Genomic DNA, 27,857 nt, shown 5'->3' on the forward strand with positions numbered 1-27,857 from the left:
CTGTAAGCAAATTTCTGCATTGCTGTTCTGGGAAATCAGTTGGCATGCTTGCCATTCATGTCACTCACCTTTTCTGTGAAGAAAAATAAGACCTCTCAAAGAAGGATCTTTATCTTTGTATATGTTTTCATTAAGAATGATCTGCTTTTCAACTCTTGCCAGGAACACATGGATGAAGTATGTTCTTCTCAGCTCTTGACCTCAGTAAGGCGTATGGTCTTAACCCTTACTCAACAAAACGATGAAAGCAAAGAATTTGTGAAGATCTTTCATAAGCAACTTCGTAGCATTTTGCAGGTTCGTATATGTGTTTTCCTTTAACTAACCACCTTTAAGCTCCATTTCCACAATCACTATAATTATGGGAAAGCCATGATGTGTTTAGTTTGGCTTGCCATTTTGGTGTGAATATGCCTCTATAATACGGTTTTGCTGCTGAGTCATTTGGCTGCAGAGAGCTTGAGCTACAGACTTTTGAAAAGTAATATAAGAGTTGCTGCACCTTAAATACTTGAGCAACTCAGTTCTAAAGTCTGGAAAATACAACCTGTAGCAGATATCTAACTGAATAAATGGCAAGAGTTAAAATGTAGCAGTTTATTCCTGGAACATTTCAAGTATGTCTTTGCTTTTAATATATAGCAGTTGCATTTTAAAAACTATTTTGAGGGGGATTATTTTTATGTTGCTTCAAATAGGGAACTGACAAATGAAGCATCATGCTCTCTTGCAGCCCCCCTTTGTTTCAGTAAAGCTTATGCAGGAGAATTTGTTCAATAGTACCCTCTTCACTGGATTTCCAAAAGCTGGCACACTAACACATTTACAGTATTACAGAGCCTATGTTAAGGGTAAGGTGGGTGAATCACATACTGCTGTTATAACAAGAAATGTGTGTGTAGCTCAGTTAGATGTGTATAGTTAGAAAATGGTTCCACTGATTAATTTTGAATCTTTTTTTTTAAAATCATTTTTATTAGTTTTCCAATAAAAACATCCAATTAACAAATCCAATAAAAAATAATAAAATAAAATAAAAAACAGCCAAATCACAATCCAAATTATTAAGTATTAATTTTTTCTGGGCTTCCCATAGTCTGGACCTCTGAAGTATATCTCCAATATTTTCATATCTGCCTTCTTGTTGTTCTCATATTTTAAGTCCAAGATTAAACACCAGGGACTGGAATTCTGCAGATTTTTTCTCAGTCTTCTTTGGTCCAGACTATGTCTGTTTGTTATCCAAATCTAATTACAGTGGTACCTCGGGTTACATACGCTTCAGGTTACATACGCTTCAGGTTACAGACTCCGCTAACCCAGAAATAGTACCTTTGCTTCAGGATGAGAACAGAAATCGTGCCTGATTTGAAATTATATTATGAGACATCTTGCCTTTGCTGGTTGAAAGATTGGATAAAATTAGAAAATAAGGAATTATTGGACTTAGAGGGGTTTGACAACAGATTTGGATGGCATGCGTATTTATGGTATGAGAAAAAGAAAATCCATAAAGGTTTTGAGAACCACACCTTCCGAGGTCCTTTAATTGAAGTATGGGATAGGTATAAAAACCTATTAGAACCTAGAGTACCACACTGGTTATCTCCATTAAAAGTTATGAGTATAAAGAAAATTAATATGAGAGGCAATTGGATCACATACGGTCAATTGTTATTTAAAGAAGGGGGAAAATGGAAAATGAAATCATACGAACAGGTTAAAGAATATGTATATGATTGGTTGCATTACTTTCAAATAAATGAAATGTTTAGGAAAGATATTAAAGAAGGTGGTTATGCTGACAAGCATTCATTTGATAATGATTTTAAAATTTTATCCAAAATGTATAAGTTGTTGCTAGAATGGAATTTGAAGGATGAGGAAGTTAAGTCGGTAATGATACATTGGGCCAGAGATTTTGGCTATAACATACATTTTGAGGATTGGGAAAAATTATGGAAAGAAAATTTAAAATTTACAGCATGTATGACGTTAAAAGAAAATGTTATGAAAATGTTTTACAGATGGTATATAACACCGGTAAAATTAGTGGAAATGTATAAGACATGTAACAAGTGTTGGAAATGTAAAGATAAAGAAGGCTCTTTTTACCATATGTGGTGGGAATGTAAGAAAGTGAAAGGCTTCTGGGAAATGATATATAATGAATTGAAGAAGATTCTAAAATATACTTTTATAAAGAAACCAGAGGCCTTTCTGTTAGGAATACTAGGAAATGAGATAAAGAGAAAGGATTGTAAATTTTTCCAATATGCAGTGACAGCTGCAAGAGTGTTACTGGCCCAGAAATGGAAACAACAGGAAATACCGACGGTGGAAGAATGGAGAATGAAGCTGTTAGACTATGCTGAGTTGGATAAATTGACTGGGAAGATTAGATATTTAAGAGACCAAAAGTTCATCGAGGACTGGGGGAAATTTGTGGAATATCTGGAAAGTATAAGTGAGGGGCAGATAACGCTAAAGGGATTTAAAGAAGCACTGTGAAAAATTGAGAAGTATTGTTTAAAGGAAATAGAAAAGAAGGGTATAAACAATGACAATACAAACCCAAGGAATGCGTAATCTAAATAATGACTATGGATGATTTACGGAAAAGCTGAAGGAAGTCCAGAAAAGAAACAATTTGTGAAAAATTGGATGTGAAATTAGTGTGTGTTTTTGTTTTTGTTGTAAATTAATAAAAATAATTTTTAAAAAAAGAGAACAGAAATCGTGCTCCGGCGGCGCAGCAGGAGGAGGAGGCCCCATTAGCTAATGTGGTGCTTCAGGTTAAGAACAGTTTCGGGTTAAGAACGGACCTCTGGAACGAATAAACTACTTAACCTGAGGTACCACTGTATTTTATCAAACCAATATTTCCAGCTTGTGAGAGTGACTTCGGAGAGTGCCAGCTGTGCCGTGCTCTGGGACCTAGCGTCCTGCCACTTTCACCTTTATGCCAGCTGACAATCTTGGACGATCTGTGGGTCTATGAGACAGTCCTCCCCCACCCTGGGGAGTCTGCCAGGGCTAATTACCACCATATCAACCCTGAATTACCTGCATGGCTGAGGTCCAATTATGTGGGAGTCAGCCATTTCTCACCGCCGGAAACAGGAAGCCTCATCTGATTGAACTTGAATCTTGGCAGTGTAGGAGAAGACTGAGTTAGTTCAAACTAATCAGTGTGGCATGAATCACCTTTCTCTCCAACATTGCCAAGTTTCAAAAACAATCACTGGAACCATTATCTAACTATACATTTTATTATTATTATTATTATTATTATTATTATTATTATTATTATTATTTAAATTTATATACCACCCTATACCTGGAGGTCTCAGGGCAGTTCACAAAACAAGATTAACATAGCACTTCCCTCCTTTCCGATTTCTTGTTACAATGTTGGAATGCGATTCAGCTGACTTACCCTTAATAGTGTTGCAAGTCAACTGTCCGTTAGAAAGACAAAGGCCCTAGTTTTGTCTGAGAAGCAAAAGCTAAAAGGAAACAGGCTAGGGAGCTGAGAAAAGAGTCTTGCTTTATTTCTGCTGGGATCCATGGCAGAAGCAAGACCTCCTGGGAGTGTTACTTCTGTGAGACCCTCCGCTGTAGGCTCAGGTTGTATATATGTGTAACTAAACCATATATCATAAGGACACCACAGTCTCCGCTGTTCTTCATTCTACCCTGAGTAAGTGCCAGGAAACCCTGGAATCTAGTACACATATATTGGTGTACAATATAGACTCTCCTCCCTGAAAGAGAGGGGAGTGGTTGTGGGCGGGAGCCCGATCACCGCCCAGCAGGGGGGCATTTGCCCCCTGCCTCCAGCTCACCTGGCTGGTGCTCACGCCCCCCCTCCTGTGGCCATCCAACCAGGTGCCACGGAGGGGGCGTGTTCAGCAGCCTTTTGCTGCAGCACTAGCCTCTCCCTGGCCTCATTCCTCATCGTCGTCCCGTAGGCATTGGAATAATGTGTTGTGTCGAAGTGCTAGGTGTGGCCATTGCCTATGCCTTCAATGTTTAGGTGTATTCCGTTAAAGGAATCTGGCGGTCGTGTATTCTGTCCGATGCCTGCTTGGCGGGAGGCCATGGCACGACCCTCGGTGACAGCAGGAGGTGAGCCTATAGTTGGATCAGCATCAACAGGCTCCACCTACTGGTGAATAAACACACTTGTTTCGATCCAGTGCCTAAGCCAATACCTTTTCATTGCTGTAATCAATAAAGTTGTGGCCTTTTCTAGCCCATTAACCTTATATCACGTGTCCCTGTGTCTTCATTTCACTTCGCGGGGTCGGGTCCTCGAACCACAAATAGTGGTTGTGAGGTTAAAGTTGAATAACCCTGTATATGCCTCCCTGGTTGTTTTTTTAGGGGGGTGATGAGTGACCTGTAAACGTACTAAAATGTTTTCTTTTTTGGCAGGATTCACTGGCAAAATTTGCTGGTAAAAAATTGAAGGATTGTGGGGAGGATCTTCTTGTGGAGATTTCTGAAGTCTTGTTCAATGAATTAGCCTTCTTTAAGCTCATGCAAGACTTGGACAACAACAGCCTGACAGTAAAGCAAAGAGGCAAAAGCAAAATGGAAGCAGATGGAATGATGCAGTCCTATGCTAAAGAGGTTTTTATCATATTTTAAATTTGAGTGATTTCCCCCCAGGAAACGGTGCAATATAAGATTTCTTTTTTAATTTCTAAATAGGGTCAGCTGTGCTGCTTCCTACCGCAGTAGAATTTGTTTGAATTGTACCTATAGCTACTTAGAGGTGATGTTTAAATTGTTGAAAAGTTTATTGTACGCCATGCCTTTTTGTATCAGTACAAATATGACTGAGTTTTCCTTAGGAGTTTATGTACAGTTGAGTAGTAACTCAGCCTTTAAATTAGACTGTCACTCACCATATCTTTTAACTGTCGAAAGTACTCTGGAAACTTGCTGCTTATGGATATTGGGGAAGAACATTTCTTGTTCGATCCCTTTATCTTCAAACTTGGTTATGATTTAGAAGACTACTTGTGTTGGGCATAACACAAAGGAACATTGTCTCTCCTTGGAGCTGGGAAGTGTCTGGTGCCAAGCAGGGTGACTGAGCTTATTGTTTGAAGGCCTAGCTACCAAAAGCCCTGCAAATTATTCACATCAAAATGTGAATTGAACCTCACATTAGAAGTTAAAAGAATTGTCAGCGTAACTAGGATTATATTTACTTAGTGCAAGTACAAACCCATAAAAAACTTCGATTCTCTTCCATTCTGATTAAAAACCCATATTTAAATTATCCACTTTGATAGAGCTGCACAATTTTAATTGTTTGCAATGTCACAGCATTGCTAAAACCCAAATAGGAACAATCATAACACTTTATTTAGAACCTCCTGAAAATCCTGGATCTGTGAGTTCAGTGAATCCTTGTCCTTGGCTCAGAAGTTAAATCAAGCCCAAAAGTGGGGCGTAAGAAAGAGAAAGGCTTTCTTGGTAGACTGCATAGGAGAAGACCTATCTGCTGTATGTTGTAATCTTTTATTTGGAATAGCCTTTGCAGATTAGGTTAATTCATTCCAAGTGCAAAAGCTGGTCGGATGCATCAAGCAGAGTTTCCCAAACTTGGATCTCCAGCTGTTGTTGAACTACAACTTCCATAATCCCTAGCTAGCAGGACCATTGGTCAGGGATTATGGGAATTGTAGTCCAAAAACAATTGGAGACCTAAGTTCAGGAAGCCCTACATCGAAGTATACTGGGACAAAGAAGCAACAGCCACTTTCACTGCTAGTAACCAAACTGGTTTCCTTAGACTTAATTTAATCTCTTTCTTGACTAGCTGGTTGCTTGTTTTGTTTGATTTTGAACAGAAAATAATAAACTTTCCATTCTTTGCTGTCTAGGCAAAAAGAGCACTGGAAGGAAGAGCTTGTTCATCCAATGAAGATATAGATGAAGACAAAGTAAGACGTTCTTTAAAACAATTGGGAAGGGAAAGGCCTGCCTCCAAATCTCCTTCTAAATAAAATATTAATCATTTGTTGAAAAATCATTTTTCTAGCCACCTTCATTTCACTCAAATAGTGAGAAGCAAGATCGTTGGAGGAATTATTCAGCAAAAATTATGCTCCTAACTTTCCGTGAGCAGAATTCCACTCAAAGGGTATTCCAGCTGGTGGAAAGGGGATGTTTGACTTTTCGCTAATTCCCTTTTCCCTGTGGTGCTCCCCTCCAAAAATCTGCTCAAGAAGGTTGGGAAACACTATGGAAGCATGCCACTGGGGACTGCAGAGGGAAATTAAATATCTCCCTCTACCTTTTAAAAGTTGGGAGTGTCCTTTGGATTGGATTGATCCAGCAGAGGGTCTACTCTGGTGGAAGGGGTGTAGCTGTAATTTTTTTCTACTCCTCCCTCCCCTGCTGCCCCCAACACCACCTCTTGTGCTGTAGCAGAAGGTTTGTAGCAGATTTGTGGAGTCTGGGGGATGTAGAGGCAGTGGTGAATTAGCAGAGTTCTGTCAGTCCAACTTACTGTCTATCACTGATAGTGTCCCCTAAGGCATTGGCCCACTCAGTGTATAATACGCAATGAGCAGAAAATTACATTTGTGTCTCTGTTTATTTTCCTTTTCAATGGCATGGAGCAGAAAGAAAATTGGATCTAAACATTAACAGCCTACACAGTGCCTCCTTGGAAGCTCACAAACGGGGCATGAGGTTGCTGCACAACCTCTTCCAAAAGAAAACAGTTTAGGTGTTTGAGTTCACAAAACATCTATTTGTCCAGGTTTCTTCTCCTTAGTCTTAGTGGTGTTTTTGACTTATAAAATTCTGTTGTAGCATTACTCCGTCCAGTAAACAATATGAGATGTGCACACATTTATGTCTACCGTAAATTAAATATGAATGCTGTAACTTTGACATTCCAGGTAAGATTCATTTTCTTTATGTCTAGGACAAAGATGAAACTGAAACTATTAAGCAAGCTCATGAACCTGCAATATTCAACAACAGGGAAATCCCAAGAAGTACAAGATCAGATGCTTCTGACCAGGAAGAAGAGGAGAGTGAAAATTGTCCAGTATCCATAAGTAAGCAGTATTCATTGCTTTGATAAGCAGCTTCACACAACAGTGTTGTAGCTTTATATCAGCCATTACCAACCCATCACCCTCCAAATGTTTGGGGAAAACTCCCATCTGAGCTGCATGGGACTGATGAGAGTTGTAGTCCCAAACATTTGAAAAGTACCAGGTTGGCAAAATCACCAGATGTATGTCTTCCAATGCAACATGTCTTCAGATAAAAAATTTCCTTATTGGACTGGCCTATTCGTGAGTCAAACTGAGACAGTAGCCTCAGGAGGCAGGTAAGGCTGTGTGTTTCTGGAAAATTTGATCTCCACCTCCCAGGGTCCCCTGCTGTCTGGTATTTCTGCAGACCAAGGCAGCTTCACATGGGCGGCAGCGTCCTGCTGACGCAAGACTTCTGAGTGCTCTGCACTGCCACCGCTTTGCCTTGCTCTAAGAAAGCTGAAGGGGAGTTTTTCCTCCCAGCAGTGCATTTACAGGAGGTGGCTAGAAGACCATCTGTGCTGTTTTTGCTCCAGTGCAGCAGAACCCAAAATATTAAGTTGCAAAATTCCCAACCCCAAGACAAAGAAGTGGCATGGTGGTAGTATAGACAGCTTCTTGGCCACGTCACCCAGAATGCATCGCTCTGAAGAAGAATTTCTCTCCCTTGACCTGTTTTGGAGTGTGTCAGGAAAGAGAGCAGAACAGGAGTTACGCACTGTTGTTGCTGTAGGCAGAGGTGAATGGGAGAGAGAAAAGAAGGAAGAGGGGCTGTTGTAGGCCAGAATAAAAGGATTACAAGGAATGATGTCCACAGCAGCCTTTTACTTCTGTATCTCCCTATGGAAAGAAAAGCAAGGTGCTCATCAGTTTTAAAAGCAGCTTGGACTAAATAGAAAGAGCCTCAGGTGGGTTCCCTTTTTTTTGTGGTCCTCAATGGCAGTTGGATGACTGGCTTGGTTCCTGTGGATGCTTACGTTAGGAGTAAGCCGCACTGAATATAGTAGGATTTATTTCAGAGGAAACACGCATTGGACTGCTGTTAAATGTCCCATCTACAGTGCACAACATGCCTCACATTCTCAGTTTTTCACATCTAAAAGTATTTTCTATTATAATTATAACAGCAGCCTAAATCCAACACAGAGCTAAGCTTGCTTAAGTCCATTGAAATCAGTAGACTTCAGCATGACTGATTTTGTGTTGGTTTAGGTCAGTGTGGTCTCTAGCAGTAAGAGGTGCAGAAAAGATGACCAGAATCCAAAGACCCCAGAACTGGTTCTGTGCACTAAAGTTATTTTGAAACTAGCCAGACCAGGGGTCCCCAAACTAAGGCTCGCAGGCCAGGTAAGGCCTGAAGGACTCGTTTATCCGGCCCGCAGCAACCCCCGCCGCCCACTCTTACCGGTGCTGTGCTGCACGGCTTCCCACTTCTGGGTTGGAGGAGCACTGGAAATAGCTTGTGCGCAGGCGTTATTTCTGGTGTACATCCAGGTCGGAGGAGGCCCATGCACATGTGCACAAGCTATTTCCAGTGCTCCTCCAACCCAGAAGTGCGCCGGAAATAGCGTATGGGCATGCGCCCTCCGGCCTGCCACATGATCAGCGCTGAAGACACCGGCCCAAGTTTGGAGCGCATGGAGCGCTTTTTATTCAAAAGAGAAATCCTCCAAAATATCACTAGGCATGCCCACATACTGCATTTTGCTATATGTTTCAAAACTTAATTTCACTTAACTTTAGGCTTGTCTAAAGCAGAAACCCAGGCTTTAACTAATTATGGAAGTGGGGAAGATGAAAACGAAGATGAAGAAATAGATGAATTTGAAGAAGGACCTGTGGATGTCCAGACTTCCCTCCAAGCAAACAATGAAACTACAGCTGAAAATGAACAAGAGCAGGTATTGTGATTGACGAAGCACAGTGAATTTCAATGATGTATTTCTTCAAAATACCAACTTGTAGGGTGTTTTGTTTTATAAAGAGCTAAGTTGGGATTGATCAGTTTTCCTTACTTTCGGTATCATTCTGATATCCTCAGTGACCTATATTTGCTGAATATCATTTGGAAAACTTGGCTCATGACATAGTTGTTAAAATCCATTTGAACAGTCTATTGTACAATGGAAAGATTTATTAACCTGCTTAACTGGATAAAAATTCACAAAACTTGTACATTTGTCTAAAGGTGGGAGACTTGGAGATCCAAATCAGCTAAAGATGGGGAAGAAGGTGGTGGCTTTATTAATTAATCAAAGCCGTATATAAAAAATCAAAATAGAATGTGTTGAGGATGTTAATGAATAAATATTTCAGTGTTTACTCAGCAGGATGTAGTGGGAAACAATTTAATTTCAAAAAATTCTAGATTTAAAAGTGCAAGAAATGGTATTCCTATTGACTGGATAATTTAACTTGCCAACACAAGTCATTGCAGAAAACCCTGGAGCTTTATGTGCTTATAAATATTTAAACCCTCACACTTTTACCATCTTGATCAGCTTAAACATCATTTCCTCACAGGTTTTGCAACCCAAACCGGAGAGTCCAAATGGTTGCCAGATGTTGCCTACTGAGGACAAATCTGGAACTGATAACGGTAAAATGATTTTTAAGAGAAACTGATTTATCTGCAATTTTTGAAGAAAGAAATGTGGGGAATGAGAACATTTCAAACTACTGTGGCCGTGTTCATAACTATACTATGTTGTAAGATCTATTCCGCCGTTGCCAAGATAGGATGAGCCTGAAGTTCACAGGTGAAATAATTAAAAGGAATGCTTTTTCTTAAGCTGACTAATAATATTTCACTCAAGTGCTGTTGCAACAGAAGTTCTAACTTAATGTTCAGAAGTTCTAACTTAATGAATAGTTTGTGCTGGTGAAGATAAAGGATAACAGACAGCAAAGGCGATTACATATTCTGGGCAGATGTCTGGAGTCTCAGTGCTTGTAAGATGTAGCATTCCTGCCTTGGGAGAAACTTGAGTAATGTTCACATGATCTAAGCTAGGTTCAGCTCCTTTAAAACAACAAGAGGGGTTGAATCACTAAATTGGAAGGGGAGGGAGAAGAGAAGATGCAGTAAAAAGTTGTGTGTGTTTGCTTTTTAGGTGACCAGGATTTACCTGCTGTTGTGCCTCAGTATCTGAATGTATTAGAAGATCAGCAACCTTCAGCTGCAAGAGGTGCTGAAGATCTTAATGCCAGTGCTGCATTAACATCTGAAGAGCCAGACTCTTCACTAGCAGTCAATGAAAGCCAGGCGTTGGACACACTACATGGGGAAACCAAATCTTCATCAGGAACTCCTGAAAGCTCTGTGGTTGGCAGTCCCGATACAGAGTCTCCCGTATTAGTGAATGAATATGTATGTATTACTCGGCATCAGGTGTCGTTTTGTCATTTCTTTACAATATAAGCTTATTTAACTTGTGTAACAAAGTGGATCAGAGAGTGCTCAGTCTTTGGAGCTTCACAAAGGTGTGTTGCTTAGTAGGCAAGACAGGATAGTTTAAAAGCTGTAATAGATTTTACAGATGCTTTTGTGCATGGCTCTAAATTGCTTTGGAATGCAGTTTTGCCTAAAAAGCATTGTAAAAGCTGAAACCTTTTCCACCCTGCCATTTTATTTTTAGCATCTGTTCTTGCTGCTCAGAACATGGAGGCAAGAAGGAGGGTCCACATAATTCCCCCCCCCCATTCCCATAGGGAAATAGAGGTTGGCTCCATAGTGCCCACCTAAGCCCTTTTGCTCAGACCATAGCTGTCAACTTTCCCCTTTTCTTGCGAGGAATCCTATTCGGAATAAGGGAATTTCCCGTTAAAAAAGGGAAACGTTGACCGCTGTGGCTCAGACCAGTTCCTGCACTCAAAAGAGCAGGATTTCCCACCTTTAAAAAACCAAAAACTATGACCTTGATTGGTGTGGTTTTAAAATTTTCATGGAAATCCAAATTACAAGACAGTTTAAAATATTCTGCCAACAGGAAACTGGCTCTGGAAACGTCAGTCAGAAATCAGATGAAGATGACTTTGTAAAAGTTGAAAACTTGCCCCTTAAACTTGCAGTCTACTCAGAGGTACGTTGCTTGAAATTCATCTTATTGAGAGGTGTACAAAACAAAGATCTTATTTAATGTATCACTCACAGGAAGTGAGCAATGAACAGTAATTTTTGAAAATTAACGCGTTAATCTGTTTCCAGGAAGAGTTAATGAAAAAAATGGTGGCAGAGGCTCAGTCCAACAGTATCACTGAAGAAATACTCTCTGGTGCAGAAAGTCATGGTGAAGAATTAGTAGGAGATCCTCAAATGCTGAAGGAACCTGGTGAGAATCTTCAGCTTCCTTCCACATGCTTGTCTATCCTTGCATGGCTCAACTCCTTTTATTTATCTTAAGCTCGCTAGTCGTAATTCACTCAAGTGCTGTTGCATAAAACTTGATGTGAGTTCAAGTAGTAGGTTCAAGTGGATTCAAGTAGGCTTGGAAAAGGAGGGATCAAGATTCGGCAGTTCACTTTATGTTCAAACTTGTGACATTTTGACTATTAGTTGAGGCATGGGGAGATATTTATATCCATTATGCTAATTTAGCTTGCTCTGATCCTGTATAGGTGAGAGTTGGACAGCACCCTCTCTTGTCCCTTTCTTCTGTTCTGCAATTTTATTGTGGGGTCCAGAATGCTACAGGTGCTGCCCCACTAATTTCAGCAGGCTAAAATGTGGTTAAATAGAGGTCTTCTCAGATGAATGGGAAAGGGTGAGCAGAAGCATATTATAAAGTGCATCTGGGACACTCACTGAATTGGTCATATATCTGTGCTGACTATAGTCTGCAAAGTGCTGAGGGAAGCCCTGACCAAACATTTATTTCTTTAAAATGTATTATTTTATTGTTTCTGAACAATGATCAGTGTTTTCTCTTTTTACAGAGACTACAGGAGCCCAAAATGCATGAAAATGACATCCAGGGCTCTTTCTTGGCCTATTTCATCTGCGGTCGCATCTAGAAAATTGCTACTAAACTTCATGTGTTCTAATCTGTACAAAAAATGTAAATTAGTTTTTCACACATTGCCTTTTAGAATAGGCATGCTAACTCCGCCCCCCGCCCCCCATAAAGTCTAAACAGCTAAAACTGAGTTTTCAGTCTGGCTGCACTGTTCGTTTCTGTCTTGTCTTTTTTAAAAGAAATTTTATTGTGATTTTAGCAATTTTAAAATGTAGTTTTAAATAAAGTTTGACTTGTACGTAGGTGTGGATATGACGCTCTGTGAACAGACAGGTTAAAAGATTTAAGGAGATAAGCGGTATTGAATCATTTCTTTTACTTCATTGCTGCAGTTTATTAAGTGTAAAACTTCCTTTTTTCAACAGGACCAAAGTAGTGGGTTGGATGCAGAAGTGTCATCCTGCATATAGAAATGATCTTCTAGTCATGGAATAACTCTTGAGTTAGAGCAGGGGCCAGGAATCTTCGATCCCAATTCAATTCAGTGTGCCAGTTTAAACTTTTCTGTCCATGCCAAATCCATGATGGGGATGAAAATTACACACACCCTCACCTATCAGATTGATCGAGTGGGGATGGATGTGTGATGAACCCCCTGCCTCAACAAAACCGGATTTTTCGATGGACTTGTCAAGAGTCCAGGACAAAACCAACCCCAAAGCTGTCAATCTTTTTTTCTCTTTACAAAAAAAGGACTTTCGACAACTTTGGGGTTGGTTTTGCTTTTTTGAAAGATGGCAACCCTAAAATGCAGTAGGTAGGGCAGTGGGAATTCAACAGGTGCAGTATCAGGGCAGCCACGCATCTGGATGGAATGGGTGTGTCCATCATCCGAAAGTCCTTCTTTTTTGTAAAAAGAAAAAGAAGATTGACAACTGTGGGTTTCGTCTAAAAAAGAAAAGAAAAAGCTTGACAGCTTTGGGGTTGGTTTTACTCTTTTGAAAGATGGTAACCCTAAAACACTGTTTGGTCTGATCAGGCAGGACTCTAACGTTCAACGTCCTGTTCTCACGGTGGGCAAGGCTGCTCTCCCAACCTATGATTCCCTATAACCGCTATTCAGAGGCATTCTACCTACCTCATTGGAGAATAGTGCATAGCCTTATCATCCATGAATTTGTCTAAACCCCTTTAAAAGCCATCCAGAATCTCTACCATCTCTGCATCTAATGATGGCAAATTCCCAGTTTATTCATTTTGTCTGTCTGGAACCTGACGGCATTCAGCTTCAAAATTCTGTAAACATCAGATTTGATACTGTAAAGCATGGACCTACATGTTGACTCCAGCTACAATGAGCTTCAGGCAGCATAGCTGATGATCAAGGATTATAAGACTTGTAGTTCAGCGCATGGTTGCATGTTTCTCAGCCTTATTTTACAGGTACAATGCAGTCTAGGGTCAGCCCTATTTTTAACTATGCAGATTATATGAACCACCTATGCAGACCAGCTGCTTGCTGTTGATCCTGCCAGTTTTCCTTAGGAAAGCAAGTTGTAGATGGGTTTGCCCCTCTTCTGCCATGTATCCTAAAGGATTTTGGGTGGATAAGATATTACTCAAGCAGAATATTGAGTCACTTGGGAATTAAAGGATAGATGGGAGAAACCCTTAGCCAAAAGTCTTAAGAGCAATACTACTATGCCCTGAGGGCCTATGCAGTGCAAGATATTCATTAAATTAATTACAGTGGGAAGAAGCCTTTCAAGTGGTCAGATAAGAAAAACAGGAGGATTTGGTGGTGGTGGTGGTGTCAGCTTTTTTCCAGTCCAGGGGCCATGTTGCCTCATGGGCTGCATGTTCATGATGGGCAAGACCGGGAGCCCAAAGTGGAGCAGTAGATGTGACTGTTTCAGCCAAACAAAAGTTGAGACGTTTCTATACCTCTCCATCCAAGCAAGAGGAATTGTCACAGTTCAAGGACACCTTTCAACTAGGCAAAAGTAGTTATGGAGGGCACATAGAGCCAAGTTCGTTGCTGCTGTTATTTGAAACCCAATATGTAGGTTTTTCACTACAGTGGGACCTCGGACGTTGAATGTAATCTGTTCCGGAAGGACTTTCGACTGGTGAAATGTTTGAATTCCGAGGTGTGGCATCTGATTGGCTGACAGCTAGGCTTTTTGCAGATGGGAAGCCGTGTCGGATGTTTGGGTTCCAAGGAACGTTCAAAAACTGGAACACTTTCAGGTTTTCAATGTTCGGGAGCTGAAATGTTCAGGAACGGAGTGGTTCAAGAACCAAGATTCCACTGTATTATGTGTACATTAAATATAGGGAAGAATCTCAGCACTGTTAAAAGAAGCGTGAATTCTAGCACATACGGCTTTCATATTGTAAGGCTATATTAGCTGGTGGAAAAGTTCTGTTGGTCGAAGTTTACCTTAAGCCGCCATTTGTTCTATACGGAAGCCCTATTTGCAAACAAAAAAGGTGCCATTTTAGTTTTAGCCACTCTTAGGAAACAGACTTAACAATGTAGAGTTTGCCTTTCTGCACCAATGCAACGTTAACCCTGGCTTCGTCTTCCACTGGTAACGCAGTAGCACTTCAGAGGGAGAAAATATCAAGGCACTGACATTGGGGTATGGGAAAACCTTGTTTTCTAAATAGTGAACTACAATCACCTTAACCAATACAGTGTGGGCAGGTTGGTTGGTTAGTTAGTTAGTTAGTTAGTTAGTTAGTAGGAAAAGCAGTAGACTCATGGATGCTACACACCTACCACAGTATTATACTACATCAGAATGCTGCTGTCAAGCCTAATTCCAGCATTGGGAGGGGTCCCTGTGGGCTCATATGTCCCTGAAGATGCCACATCAGCCACCCCTGCTGTGGATATTTTTCAAGAGTAGACTTATACCTTAAAGTGTGAGAAATGTGGAGGATCAAAGTCCCCAAAAGAGCTTCCAGCCTTAGGGGATGACTGTCTCTTTAATTAATCCTGTAGGCGTGTTCCCAGTACACTCTCATAATAATATACAATAATATATCACCAGTAATCCAGCATTAATTGTACATTTTCCAGGGATTAGCCTACCATATAAGAATATGATGCCAGCTGGGGATAGATTTAGAAAAATGTAAATAGGAAGTGATGCTCAGTTGGTGTAGCAAAACCTTTTACGGTATTGGTCTTAAGTATGTAAGCTTGTCAGCCACTAGACCCTTTGTCACCTTCAAAAACCACCTCCTGACAGCTGAGGGACACAGCAAAGGGATGGTATCCACAAAATACCACTCCAAAATACCACAAACCACTTTGACGTAAAGAACAATGGGAGCACCACATAGGCTATGAAATTAAACCTACCCAATGGACTAGAATGTGGTCTAAACCTCCCTTTAAATCCATATCAGTGAAAAGAAAATAACTCACTCTGAAACTCACAGATGGTTCATAACACCACAGAAACTAGAACTAATATGCCCAGGAACCTCACCAAGATGTTGGAGAGGCTGTACCTGCACAGTTACATACCTCCACATGTGGTGGAAATTCCTTAAAATCCAACCTTTCTGGACAGCAGTCCTACAAGAGATAGCGAAATAACTCAACAGGTATTAGAAGTCACCCCAGAACTGGCCCTGCTGAACATCTTCCAAAATCATGATAGCTCTACTCACAGAGCTTATAACCCATGTACTCTCAGAAGCCTCATAGCCAGACACTGGAGAGACCTGTCAGGAGTAAACGTGGACCAATGGTATCAAATTCTACAGGAAGCGGCCTTACTAGAAAAGCTAACCAATAAACCGACATGGCGACAAATAGGACGTCTTCATCCCAGTATGGCTCCCCTTTATCACATAACACAGCCCAACAAGACAAGAATCCACCCACAGCATATGAATCAATATGGCTGACCTGACCTAACAATCTCCCCCCATATGTAAACAAACCCCACTGCAGACAGCCACCACACCCTGCCCCCCCCCAATACCTCTTACTGCCAAGGAAATGTAATAAAGAGAAAGAGAATCTACCCAGTTGATGCTTACACAAAGCCCCACACGTACACTATGCAAAAAAATAGAAGTCTCACCATTCCCCCTTCCCCAATCTTACACTGTACTCAACACTAAGGTCTCACAACAAACATAGCTGATTTGTAAGAAAGACCGTACAACCTGAAGAGGACAAGGCATGTACTTTTGTAAATCAAGAAAATATTTAATAAACATAAATTTATATATTTATATAAAAGTATGTAAGCTTGTGAAGATGCTATTTGATACTTCAGTGCAAGATGTTAAGCCAGCACTAAATGTTTCACAAAATCCTCAAAGGTATTACTGGAGGGTTGCTTAAAAAAACAAAACTTGCCAATTAATGTGGGTTGCAGAGTTTATTCTACAGTATATCCTTTCCTTTCTGCTTATTCAAATACATACAGACCTAGACAGACATGCTTGCATACAGAGCGTTTATAACTACCATTCTGTCAAGGCCTCCAGGACAGCTTACAGTTTCTAAATATCAAATCAAGACGATGATGTAAAACAAACTGGTCATTGGGCTGGGCAGGGGAACTGTGGCACTCAGTTTAATTGGGTAGGCCCTGATATTAGCCTGTGTGCCTGTCTCCCTTCTTGCAGGGCAGTTGATGTCTGACCTGTTTTTTTAGTTACTAGAGCAAATGGCAGAATCTCTTGCTCAACTGACAGCCATTTAGGAGACAGTAAATTTCCTTGGAAGCACAGCTAGTAGCTATCACAAGAGTCCATAAAGGCCACTTTCCATCAGCATTTTTTGCTCTCCTAACCCCCTAAGCCATAGCCAAGCACAGCATCTAAGCATCTAATGACTACAACTCAAAGAGAGTCTTACTCTCTTCACTGCAGAGAGAAGGCAACTTTGATGTGCTTAAAAAAAAAAAAAAACTAACTTGCTAACTGGACAATCGCCATGTTGGAGGTTTTGTGGACATAACTCTATTTTTGCTTAGTAGGTTTCATTGAAAATAAAAAAGGATGCCAACCTTAAGCTTGCAAGGCACATTATATATATCCTCTTACAATTCATACAATTTGGATTTACATTTGGATTTTTAAACAAAAATGCAAAAGTAAACATTCCGCGTTTCAAAATAATAGACTCAACCTCGCTTGACTTTTAGATTGTCAGTTAATCTTCCAATGGAAAACAAATTGACTGTTATAATTGACATATCAAATGCCATTCTTAAGCAAAAAGCACAGTAGGGTTTATCCTTTTCACCTGTATTACAATCCATTTGCACAAAGAGGTTCGTGCAAGCCATCAACCTGGTCCATGTGCTTACTCAAAGACAGAATGGAACACCTCCTGCCCAACTTTAATGTAGGCATCTCTCTCTTCATCTGTCATAAATGAAACAAGCTCTGGGTTTTCACTCACTTCACTGTATAAGTGTGGCCGTCCAGCCACAATTACGGTCGGATTTAGAACTATTGGCTCCTGATTATTTTCTAGATCACTGCCGGTGGTGTTGACTGCAGTTGGTTTGGCCTCTTCCTCGGACTCACTGGTGTCACTTTCTGACTGCTGAGGTCCGTTTTTGTCAAAACAAGGGGTCTTTCCCGACACAGAGAAAGGGACTGACTCGTGGATGAGTAGAGTCCTTAATACTTCATTGTTAATGGAAGGTTTCTTGGGAGAGTCTGCCACATCCTTAGGCATTTCTAGTAGGGGGGGAAAGAAATACAGTTAAGGGAGCTCTTCACCATGTTTAACCTACCATCTAAATTGAGAGCAAAACTTGTTCCAGAAGGCACTAGATCTAATGGGGTCAGGTTACACTCAGGGAGGTGACTTAGTCCCCTTTGAAGAGACTGCAATGGCTACAGAGAGGAGGGGAAAGAGTTCGTAATAGCCATTTCTAGATTCCACAGGGTAAGGAATCAGGCAGTGCTTTGTTTTTCACTTATCTAATTAGGTCCCCAGTGACAAGTCGAATTTTGCAGACACAGAGTGCCTCTGAAGCAGGTCAGAGCTCTTCTACCCAGAGGTACAAATGGAAGTCCAATCTCGTAGCTGGTGAATGCCCTTGTTGAAACTGTGTGTTGTTCCTTCAAAGAGAAGAAGCCCAAGATATTGGGATCTCTTTTTCTGCAACCCCCTTGAGTACTGTGAAACATGAAAGCAACCGGGCTTTAGTTTGTAAAAGCAGGGTTTATTATCAGAACAGTTTGTAATTTAGCGTTGAATAAGTCAAGCCTCAGTGAACCATCATTCCTATAAATAAGACTTTAGCAGTGGCAAAACCCGTACCAACTCAATTGCTCTGGAATTGGACTAATATGTATCTATATTCACCGCCCCTGTAATTTATGAGAAGGTGGTCAAGAAAAGAAAACAAATGCCGGCCAAGTAAATATAGTTTCCCACCAACTCAAGCTGCATACTTTGCCACAGTTGGCTATGCACCCTAAAGTTTCCTCAGATGAATGATGATCATATTGGGTGTGCCCCTTTCACAATTGAGCAACCATAGCTTGACACTAATTTATTGGGGTTTTCCAGGAATGGGATGCTTGAAGCCAAGGCATGAAGTGTCTTCACACTTTCCTCTTGCAACAGCAGCAGTTGCAGCCAATTGCAACTGGCACAGGCAGGGTGCTCACCGGCCTTTTCATTGCTGCTGCTTGCCAAGAGAAAGCAGGGCAAAGCACAAGGAGCTCAAATCTGTGTCAACGCAGCAGAGCCAACCCAATCCTCCTTTGCCACAGCACACTCGGTACCTTGTCTCTCTCCAAAACTGGCTGTGACACAGCTTGGGAAAGCAGGTGAGCAAGACCTATGCTGGACCACCTACTGCTACTGGTTAAGTCAACCTTACCGTTTTTAGTTGTGGACCATTTGCAACTTCCTCCTGGGTCGACTGCATCATTTACAGTGGTACCTCTGGTTATGTACTTAATTCGTTCCGGAGGTCCGTTCTTAACCTGAAACTGTTCTTAACCTGAAGCACCACTTTAGCTAATGGGGCCTCCCGCTGCCGCCGCACAATTTCTGTTCTCATCCTGAAGCAAAGTTCTTAACCCGAGGTACTATTTCTAGGTTAGCAGAGTCTGTAACCTAAAGCATATGTAACCTGAAGCATATGTAACCCGAGGTACCACTGTACATTTATTTTGTTTTAGGATTTATAGTGCGATGGCCACTGGCTGTAAGCATTAAAAAACAACAACACAACTAGCTCACAATTCCGATGGCAAACAACTGCTTTGGTGATGTCCACCTTGCCACAACATTGACTCCTGTTTGCTCTCGAGTATCTGCACCTAACCAAATGCTGCTTGAGAGGTACTGCTGCTTTAGAGGTTGGGTATGAAAACTCGTTTGAACACTGGGGAACAGAGTCTGGCCAGGGCGAAGTGTCCTTCTCAGTACCAACAACATCTGGGACTTCTTAGCTTAGCTAATGTGGTGTCCTACAGCTTCCCTGTTCCAAAATGCAAGGGAAAGGGGGATTGACTGACAGAGGAACAGCAATAGTTCAGCTACCACCAAAGGGGAAGTGCAAACAGCATGGAAATGGAGCACTTTTTAACAGCAGGTGTGAATAATATTCTTGGAAGATGGACTCACCAACACTAGTAGAAGCCACAGCTGAAGAGGTCCCCTTTGTGGTACTTTGGGTCATCCATACAGGTTGTCCTTTGACTGCCTTGACCATTGCTTTCTTCTTAAGTCCAGACTTTTGGATGTCAATAACAACGTTCTGGACATACATGTTCTTGGCATAACTCCTGGCAGCCCATTTCTTAGGGCAACGAAGCAGCTCAGTTTTTGAACATGGATTCTTATCCAAGCTAAAAATGTACACATTAGTCTTGTCACTGACATTCTTGTATTGCTTAACAGACATGAATATTTTAAGTGTACGGCTCTGATTCAGACAAAATTATACTTTTCCCACACCGCAATTTAATAGGGTTATGTCACAATTATATTCTAAGTCCCATTGGCTTCAGGGGGTCTAATATGGAACAAGACCCTCCTGTTCTGCCCCCCTGAATATTGTTTTAGCTTATTTATTCAAGGTAGCCAGCAAATTATAAAGGAACACAATTTATTTACTACTCCTTGTTAAGAACTCTAGTATGGCTTAGTAGCAGTGCTATTTTTCTAAAAAAAGAGGTGCTGGAACTCATCATGAACTCACCTTGTTCTCTTATAATGGCAATAGCACCGACCTGAAAGGTGCCAGAACCAAGTTCCAGTGAGTTCCGGCTGAAAAAAAGCCCTGATTCGTAGCAACCCTGTTTTGCAAGGCTGTTGTAAGGGACAAGCCAGATATAGGTTGAAAAGCCTTTTTCATCTAAGAAATGCTTTATTTGTGATTAAAGCTACAAAAGTTCACGTATGAGAATCTCAGAAACGGAGGCCAGAACAGTCTTTTGTGACTCTCTCTTATATTCCTAAGTTAAAAGGCTATTGCCCACACAACTGAACAACCTCATCTCAAAACTACACTGTTAGGAATGATTCATGTGCCTTTCGTAGCTACAATTGCTATACACGCTTAACTGGGGAGCAGACATGCCTAGGATTTCTCTGCTCAGAAAGGTGCTACCCTATTCTAGGGATGGGGCAGAGTTCCACCTTCAACTGGAATCGGGGCTAGCAGCATGTCTTCCTTTTTGTGGGGACAGAAGCATTTATGGGCTGGGCGCTATTTTCTACTTGGTATCGTGACAACAAGTACTAAACAGTGGCCTAAAGTACAAGAAAGGCAAAGAGTATTGTTATGAGCTTGTGGGTGGCAGACTTCTAATCTCTATAATCCTAGCAAGTGTTAAAATATCATTCAGGATGGCTTCCTCACGAGGTGAATGCCTCCAGGTAGGGTGGCATGGGACAGGCAATTAAGAGAGAATAAAGGAAAGGCAGCTCTGTACCAGACAGCAAATGGGTGGCGCCAGGGTGCCAACTTGAATAAAATACTGGGGGTGGGGGCAGAAAATCCCTGCCCCACCCCGTTTGAATGGCAGTGCCCATCAACTTGGAGGGAAGCTCAGCCCCTTCAAATATTTTATGGGTGGGGTGGGGGAAAGGGACCTCGGCCCCTAGGAGTTGGGGCCTCCTTCTCCAGCTATTAGACAGAGAGAAGGACAAAAGCGAGAGTTGACTGTCATGTGACCTAGAAGCTAGAATGGGGGAAGCTGCAAGCTGGAAAGGCAGATAAGAAGTCGTGGCTGATTTCGGCTTGAATCCAAGGCTGTGGCCATGGGAGAAACAAGACCCTCGGGGTGTTGATGCTGTGAACCCCTCCATCGTAGGCTCATGGTGTAAATGTATGTAAATAAACCATATATCATAAAGACACTACAGTCTCTGCTGTGCCTCATTTCCTAAAGGAAATATGGTAGAGAGGTTTCCCATGCCCAGGGCTGATTTTAGGACCCATTCTGGTTTTCACAACCACACCAGAGTTGGGGTGAAATACACAGATTTCATTCCACTTTGCAGAAGTGGGGTCGGACTGTTCCACCCATCCTAGTCCACTCACATATATAATCACCCATATATGTTGTCACCAAGAGCTGCTGCCTATTCCAGTTAGAAAGGCAAGCCTGAGGTAAAAAATTAGTTGGGGCAACCATTACAGTTCTCCCCCCCCCCCCCCACCCCAAAATTGTTCAACTCCTCAACTTGTACTTCATGCTAGTATTTTGCTTGGAGTTTGATAAGTTTAACGGCGTTACCTTCTTGCTAGTTCCGGTATTTCTGTAGGCTGGGGCTCAAGGAGGTCACATGGCAAAACGATGTCTTCCGTTTCACGGAGCAACTCAAAGATGGGCTCCGTCTGCTGGTTGAATTTGGCCAGCAGACTTTGGGCATCCCGTCTGGGCAGCGCAGACACATCTTCCTCAACTTCAGTATTGCAGTAGGTGCAACGAAACGTCCCTGACGCATAAACAGAGGTGAGGCGATGAGAGGGGGAACCTGTGGCCCCTCCAAATGTTGTTCATTTCTAGCTCTCACCCTCCCCAGTCACGGACCACATTGGCTCAGGTAAATGGATGTCCAACAACTTCTAGAGGGGCTCACAGGCCCTCAGCAGATTGCTGCAGAAATCTAAAGTCCAGCACATAAACAGCTCAGGACCGCAATACCTCAAGGACCACCTCTACCCAGACCCTGAGATTATCTTCTGAGGCCTTTCTTCATGTGCCTCTGTGATTAAAAAGTTGGTTTTGCTGGACCGGTTGGATCAACAAGTGTTTCTTTTTCTTTCTTTTTTTCCCCTGCCAGCAAATGGTTAATGAATGGCAGCCTCTGATTGGCCGTGGTTCCAGAAAAGACAGATTAAAAGGAGAGGATTTGTAGAGAGTTTGTGGAGAGGGTTGGTTTTGAGGTTGGGAGATAGGTTGAGGTATAAAGAGTGATTGGGAGAAAGAGTTGGTTCTGGAAAAACAACTCTGAACATATAATGAAGGACAGAGTGTGCTGTCCTGTAGGAGGAATAGACTGTAATTTACCTGGGAGGCAGAGGTTGAGCCAGGACAAGTAGGAGCTGGAAAGGAACAGCCTACTTGGGACTCAAATCTAGTCAGGACAGGAGAGATTCTTCTAAGGAAAAGAATACAGGGGTGTGGAGAGCCCTTTGGTCTATTACTTAAAAGTACCTCAGGAGCAGGAGTGTTAAAGGGGGTGGATAACCGAAAGACTCACCGTATAAAGGAACCAAACCTATAACACAAAAACAACTGAGGACGAATTAAAGTGAAATTGCACTGTATTCTTGAAGTAACCTAAGTTTAATCCATTTGTGTTATACACTATCTTGCCTTAAATAAACCTTTATTGTTTATTTAAAGAAAAGCTGACTCCAACTTACTAGTTATCCCCTCACAAAGGTCCCCTGCAGGATACTAGAAATTTAAGAGGAAAGGAAAAAGAAACCTTCAATTAAAGGGTTATTCAGTGAGGTGGGAGCAATTTATCTAAGTGAGAGCGGGCCTAACAGTGTGAGAGGAAAAAGTGTCAATGCGCTCAGCCTCCGCAAGAGGTCCAGAGGGTGGCAACACAAAAATGGGCTTTTTTTTGCAGTGACTCCCCTTCTGTGGAATGCCCTCCTCAGGGAAGTTCGCTGGGTGCCTTCATTACACACCTTTAGGCAGCAGGCAAAAATGTTCCTTTTTAACCAGGCCTTTGGCTGATCTGATTTACATCCTATGCCCTTTTAAAATGTGGTTGTTGTTGTTGTTGATGTTGTTGGGGCGGGGTGCTATTTATATATATATATATTCTTATTCCAGTGGTATCTCAGGTTAAGTACTTAATTCGTTCCGGAGGTCCGTTCTTAACCTGGAACTGTTCTTAACCTGAAGCACCACTTTAGCTAATGGGGCCTCCTGCTGCCGCTGCGCCGCCGGAGCACGATTTCTGTTCTCATCCTGAAGCAAAGTACTTAACCTGAGGTACTATTTCTGGGTTAGCAGAGTCTGTAACCTGAAGCATATGTAACCTGAAGCGCATGTCACCCGAGGTACCACTGTATATATTTTGTGGTTTTATATCTTGATTTTATTCTGTGAACTGCCCTGAGAAAAAAATGGGGAAAAAATAACCCAAAGATTACCCTTGCTCCTTTTAAAAGATCTGCAACATGGGGTTGCCAGAAGCTGCCTTATGCTGAGTCAAACCATTGCCCCACCCATAATGGGGGATGGCTCTGTTGGTTAGTTAGAGCATGGTGCTGACAATGGCAAGGCTGCAGGTTCGATCCCCCGTAAGGGACAACGGCATATTCCTGCATTGCTTGGACTTGGGCTTGGACTAGATGATCTGCAGGGTCCCTTCCGACTATGATTTGATAAGATCCTATCTCAATATGGCTCTCACTAACTAGCAATGGTTATCCAGGGTTGAAGGCAGAAATCTCTCCTAGACCTCCCTGGAGATGCTGGAAACTGAAATTGGGAACTTCTGCATGGAAAGCAAATGCTCTATACCCACTAAGCTAAGGCCTTTCCCTGCACAAACAATTACAATTGAGGTGCATTTTTATGTTCCAGCGTATTTTCTAAAGGATAAGAGGCAAACGACACAGATGCAGCAGTTTACCTGTGAAAGCATCAAACAATTGATTCACTTCCAGGTCGGTGTACGCATTTGAGCAGGCGGGACACTTGAAGGACGATCGGGTGGTGGAACGCTGCTCATCTGCGTCAATCTTCCGGCGCATGTGATCCAGCTTGTACTTCGCCACATGCACCAACACCTTGTAGTTAATGTAGTAGTAATTGTGCCTCACGCTCTTCCCGTTACGGCCTGTCTCCACACACATGCGCAGCTTCACAAGTTTATCGGCCTTGAGGGTGTTCAGGACGGTCCGCAGCTGCTTGCGCTCATACCTGAGGAGCAGCAGCAAATCGTCCTCCTTCACGCATGCGTGGCGGATCAAAACATCAAGGGCCAGCGCATGTTCGGCTCCGTAGAAGCCACGCACCATGTACTTGGCCAAACGTTTCAGGGCTGTGGGGACTTCGGTAATAACATCTTGGCCTCCCATTGGTACCTACATTATAATCAGGAGCCAAGGCGGAATCAACACAAAGGAAAAGAAGATAAAATCTGTCGCAGTTTCTGAGTATGCTTACTGAAGAGTTTATACCAATGGCTTCAAGATCCATGGTTTAAACCCAGAGCTCTCCATGTGGGAAGGGAAAAGTGGCATCAGGACAAGGAGGTGTCCTTCTCGAGGAGATGAAGGATGTTTGGTTAAAAAAAAAAAGGTAAAGGACCCCTGGACGGTCAAGTCGAGTCAAAGGCAGCTATGGGGTTGTGGCTCTCATCTCGCTTTCAGGCTGAGGGAGCCAGTGTTTGTCTACAGACAGCTTTCTGGGTCATGTGGTCAGCAGGACTAAACCGCTTGTGGTGCAATGGGACACCATGACAGAAACCAGAGCACACAGAAACACCATTTACCTTCCCACAACAGCTGTACCTAATTATTTACTTACTGGTGTGCTTTCGAACTGCTAGATTGGCAGGGGCTGGGACAGAGCAACAGGAGCTCACTCTGTTGTGCGTATTTGAACCACCAACCTTCCGATCAGCAAGCCCAAGAGGCTCAGTGGTTTAGGCCCCAGTGCCACCCGCTTCCCTCAAGGGTATTTAATCAGGCGTTAGCACCTCATAGAAGAAATGTGGAGATAGAACCCCTCACTTGCATTTTCCCCATGGCCCATAATTCCTCTTAAAAGTTTTTCAGGCATGGATGAGGTACCTGTGTGTCTCCAGAGGTTGAACTACAATTCCCACCATCCCTGACCATTGGCCATGCTGGCTCCAGATGAAGGGCGCTGAAGCCCATCAGCATCATCCTGAAGTGTTGCGGTTCCTGCCTTAGGGATTAAGTTCAACAGGGCACTCAGAGTTCCATCCGCATTCTTCAGGGGGAAGTCCCATCAAAGGACAACGGAGATGCTACTGAAAAGGTGCACATTCTGACTGCCATTTAGCAGTTGCCAAAAAGCCACAGAAATCCTAGGAGAGGGCCTGGTGTTGCAAATCAGGATTCCACTAAATTAAAATTAACCTCAAGGTCTTGCCAGACGCTTTAAAATCTCTGCGGTAGCGAGAAATGTGCAGCGGCAATAACCCTACCTAGGTCCTATGTCAGTAACTTCCCTTCTCATCAAGTAGGACTTCAAGTGCTCTCAAACCCCAAAACAATATGTGATTGCTGTGCTCTGTCTGCCATGAGGAAAAACTGAGGGTGCAACGGGGAACTTTGGCACCAGCCATCATCTATAACTCCTATTCATTCCAAAGGGATGTCTAGTGCGACCTCTGCTAAGTAAGTCTGTGATTGCACAAATATTTCCCTGGCCACTGGGCATGCTGGCTGGGGATAGACTGACGTTCAGCAACAACATCTGTGGGGCACAAAGAGCCTAGAATAGAAATAGCACCCATTGGGCAACCTGCATGTCAGCTACGTAACTGGTGCAATGTGTACCTGAACAGGGGAGAAGCTGGACCATTTGGGGCAGGCCATAATACCACAACTTGAGCTCACCTGCCAAAGACAAATATTGCAGGAGGATTACGGCAGACCAAAGAAAGTCATTATTCACAGAGCTTACAATTAATTTATGGACTTAACTGTCATGGGATGGGCTGATGGCCACTATTTGATGGCCTGTTAAATATGGGAGGAGATAAACTAATGGATTAAATTTAATTGATTATTTTTAGGCCCATCAGCAGCTACTACTAAGTAACCAAGTGTAGGGCCTTCCCCAGCGGTGAGCCTCCAGATGTTGGCTACCACCTCCCTTTAGCCATGTTGGCTGGAGCTCTTGGGAGCCAAATCCAAAAAGATTTGAAGGCCATTGGTTTGCCAACCCTGAGTAAGATAGAATCCACATTTGCAGAGGCAGCCTAATTCTGTATGCCGTATCCAAACTGGTGACAACAACAGAAGGAGACATCTTGTGCCCTGCTTGTGTGCTTCTGCAGCAGACATGGGAAAGTAGAGTTCTGCAGATGGTGGTGTTCTCTCTATCTGCCATCAGCCTCAACCAGCACAGCCAATGGTCAAGGATGATGGGATTTGTAGTCACAGGCCCTCCATCGCCATACTGGAGGCATTGTTTGAAATGCTACCGTTTGAAACAAAACACAAAGCCACACAGACTTTGGGTCCAATCCCTCATCTGACCAGCATGGGGAGCGCATTGAAAAATCTGCATTTGCAAGTCACAGACTGTGAGGCAACCATTCTACCTTGCACAAAGCTGGTCTGATGAGGTTGGTTTCAATGCGTTCCTCCCCAAAACTCCTGTTGCTATGGATAGAAACAGTAATTATCCATGGCAAGTTGGAAGCGAGTTCAGAGCAGTGAGTTCATAACATTCCCATGATAACAATCTACTTCTACAGCTAATAAATGAAATACTGGCTTGCCATTCAGACTTAGCACCCAACAACCAACTAGTACAGCTTCAGAGCAAGACTGAAGAAACAGTTCTTGTATCCTAGCGGCCCAAAATGCTAATTACCTCCCTTGGTAGCGGCAGCAGGAACTTCAAGTTTGCCTAGGTCTCAAGATGCTTTTCCAAGGCTCCTCCCAGCCACCTCTCCCCTCTGCTTCTGGAGTTCCTTAGCCAGCACTCAAATTCTAAGCACGTGATAGGAATTCAGAGGAGTGGGGCTGTTTGACAGCTGTTAAGAAATCTCTATTGCAGCCCTGCTCACCTGCAGGTGATGAACACATGATTGCTCAAGAAGCACACACAAGTAGAGCCGGCCAGGTGGAGGCCGAGAGGAGCTGAGAAATTTTGTTTCGCCAGATTTGCAACGCTATTAAAGCAATATCGCAAGAGCTTGCTCAACCGGTGCAGACTATGACTTAACAGTCGCCCGGGCTGCTTGACTCGATGTGCATCATCGCCTTGCCTTTCGCCACTCAGCGATTCCTTTCTAAAGTGGGGAGGGAGAGAATGTGGACTTTTAAAAGATGGTGTTGAATAATGCCATCCCCCGAGATCAGCGATTCTCTGCATTTGTATGCACTACTCTGTTCTCCATCTGGGACCCAGAAGTCTGTCTCACTGACAAATAAAGGGGGTGCCATTTAAAGCAGAGACTTTGCCACTTCTGAAGCATGTTGCCTCGGGCACTTTATGCAATGCTTTCTTCACCTTATTGGTCGTCTGCAGACCTTCAAATTCTGGGGACATACAACTTATTCCATATGATAAAAGGAAAAGAAAGTCTGCTAATTATTACATCTTCCATGTTTTTGTTATTTTTATAGTAAGCAAA

The 27,857-nt window shown here is 42.5% G+C and overlaps 2 protein-coding genes and 1 long non-coding RNA gene across 16 annotated transcripts in view; 1 reads left to right on the plus strand and 2 right to left on the minus strand.

Moving 5' to 3' along the window:
• The window catches only part of LOC307223693, an 82,209-nt gene extending 80,911 nt beyond the window's left edge, over positions 1–1,298 (minus strand). The window contains exon 1 of the long non-coding RNA XR_013842203.1: positions 1,265–1,298. This is a non-coding gene — a long non-coding RNA (uncharacterized lncRNA). The remainder of the gene's footprint in view (positions 1–1,264) is intronic.
• PCM1 (pericentriolar material 1) overlaps positions 1–12,326 on the plus strand; it is a 49,125-nt gene extending 36,799 nt beyond the window's left edge. For 12 of the 13 annotated variants that reach the window (XM_079989546.1, XM_079989556.1, XM_079989554.1 and 9 more), the window contains 10 exons: positions 163–297; positions 4,441–4,638; positions 5,904–5,963; positions 6,956–7,091; positions 8,817–8,974; positions 9,597–9,672; positions 10,187–10,443; positions 11,063–11,155; positions 11,281–11,404; positions 12,009–12,326. In XM_079989546.1, the coding sequence (XP_079845672.1) occupies positions 163–297; positions 4,441–4,638; positions 5,904–5,963; positions 6,956–7,091; positions 8,817–8,974; positions 9,597–9,672; positions 10,187–10,443; positions 11,063–11,155; positions 11,281–11,404; positions 12,009–12,034 (1,263 nt within the window). In that variant the 3' untranslated portion in view covers positions 12,035–12,326. The remainder of the gene's footprint in view (positions 1–162; positions 298–4,440; positions 4,639–5,903; positions 5,964–6,955; positions 7,092–8,816; positions 8,975–9,596; positions 9,673–10,186; positions 10,444–11,062; positions 11,156–11,280; positions 11,405–12,008) is intronic. The other variant, XM_079989555.1, reaches the window with a different exon arrangement.
• Positions 12,327–16,418: 4,092 nt separating this feature from the next.
• Positions 16,419–27,416, minus strand: LOC307223609 (general transcription factor IIE subunit 1-like). 2 transcript variants are annotated; one of them, XM_079989815.1, is made up of 5 exons: positions 27,092–27,416; positions 24,147–24,600; positions 21,782–21,983; positions 19,662–19,885; positions 16,419–17,752 (listed from the first exon to the last, which is right to left on the minus strand). In XM_079989815.1, exons 2-5 carry the CDS (start codon positions 24,592–24,594, stop codon positions 17,370–17,372), a joined length of 1,257 nt encoding a protein of 418 aa, XP_079845941.1. In that variant the 5' UTR covers positions 24,595–24,600; positions 27,092–27,416; the 3' UTR covers positions 16,419–17,369. The 2 variants fall into 2 exon arrangements, with proteins under 2 accessions (XP_079845941.1, XP_079845942.1); XM_079989816.1 differs by having other exon boundaries at positions 27,288–27,347.
• Positions 27,417–27,857: the final 441 nt, after the last annotated feature.

Source organism: Podarcis cretensis (assembly GCF_951804945.1).
Source record: "Podarcis cretensis genome assembly, chromosome: 9".
NCBI lineage: Eukaryota > Metazoa > Chordata > Lepidosauria > Squamata > Lacertidae > Podarcis > Podarcis cretensis.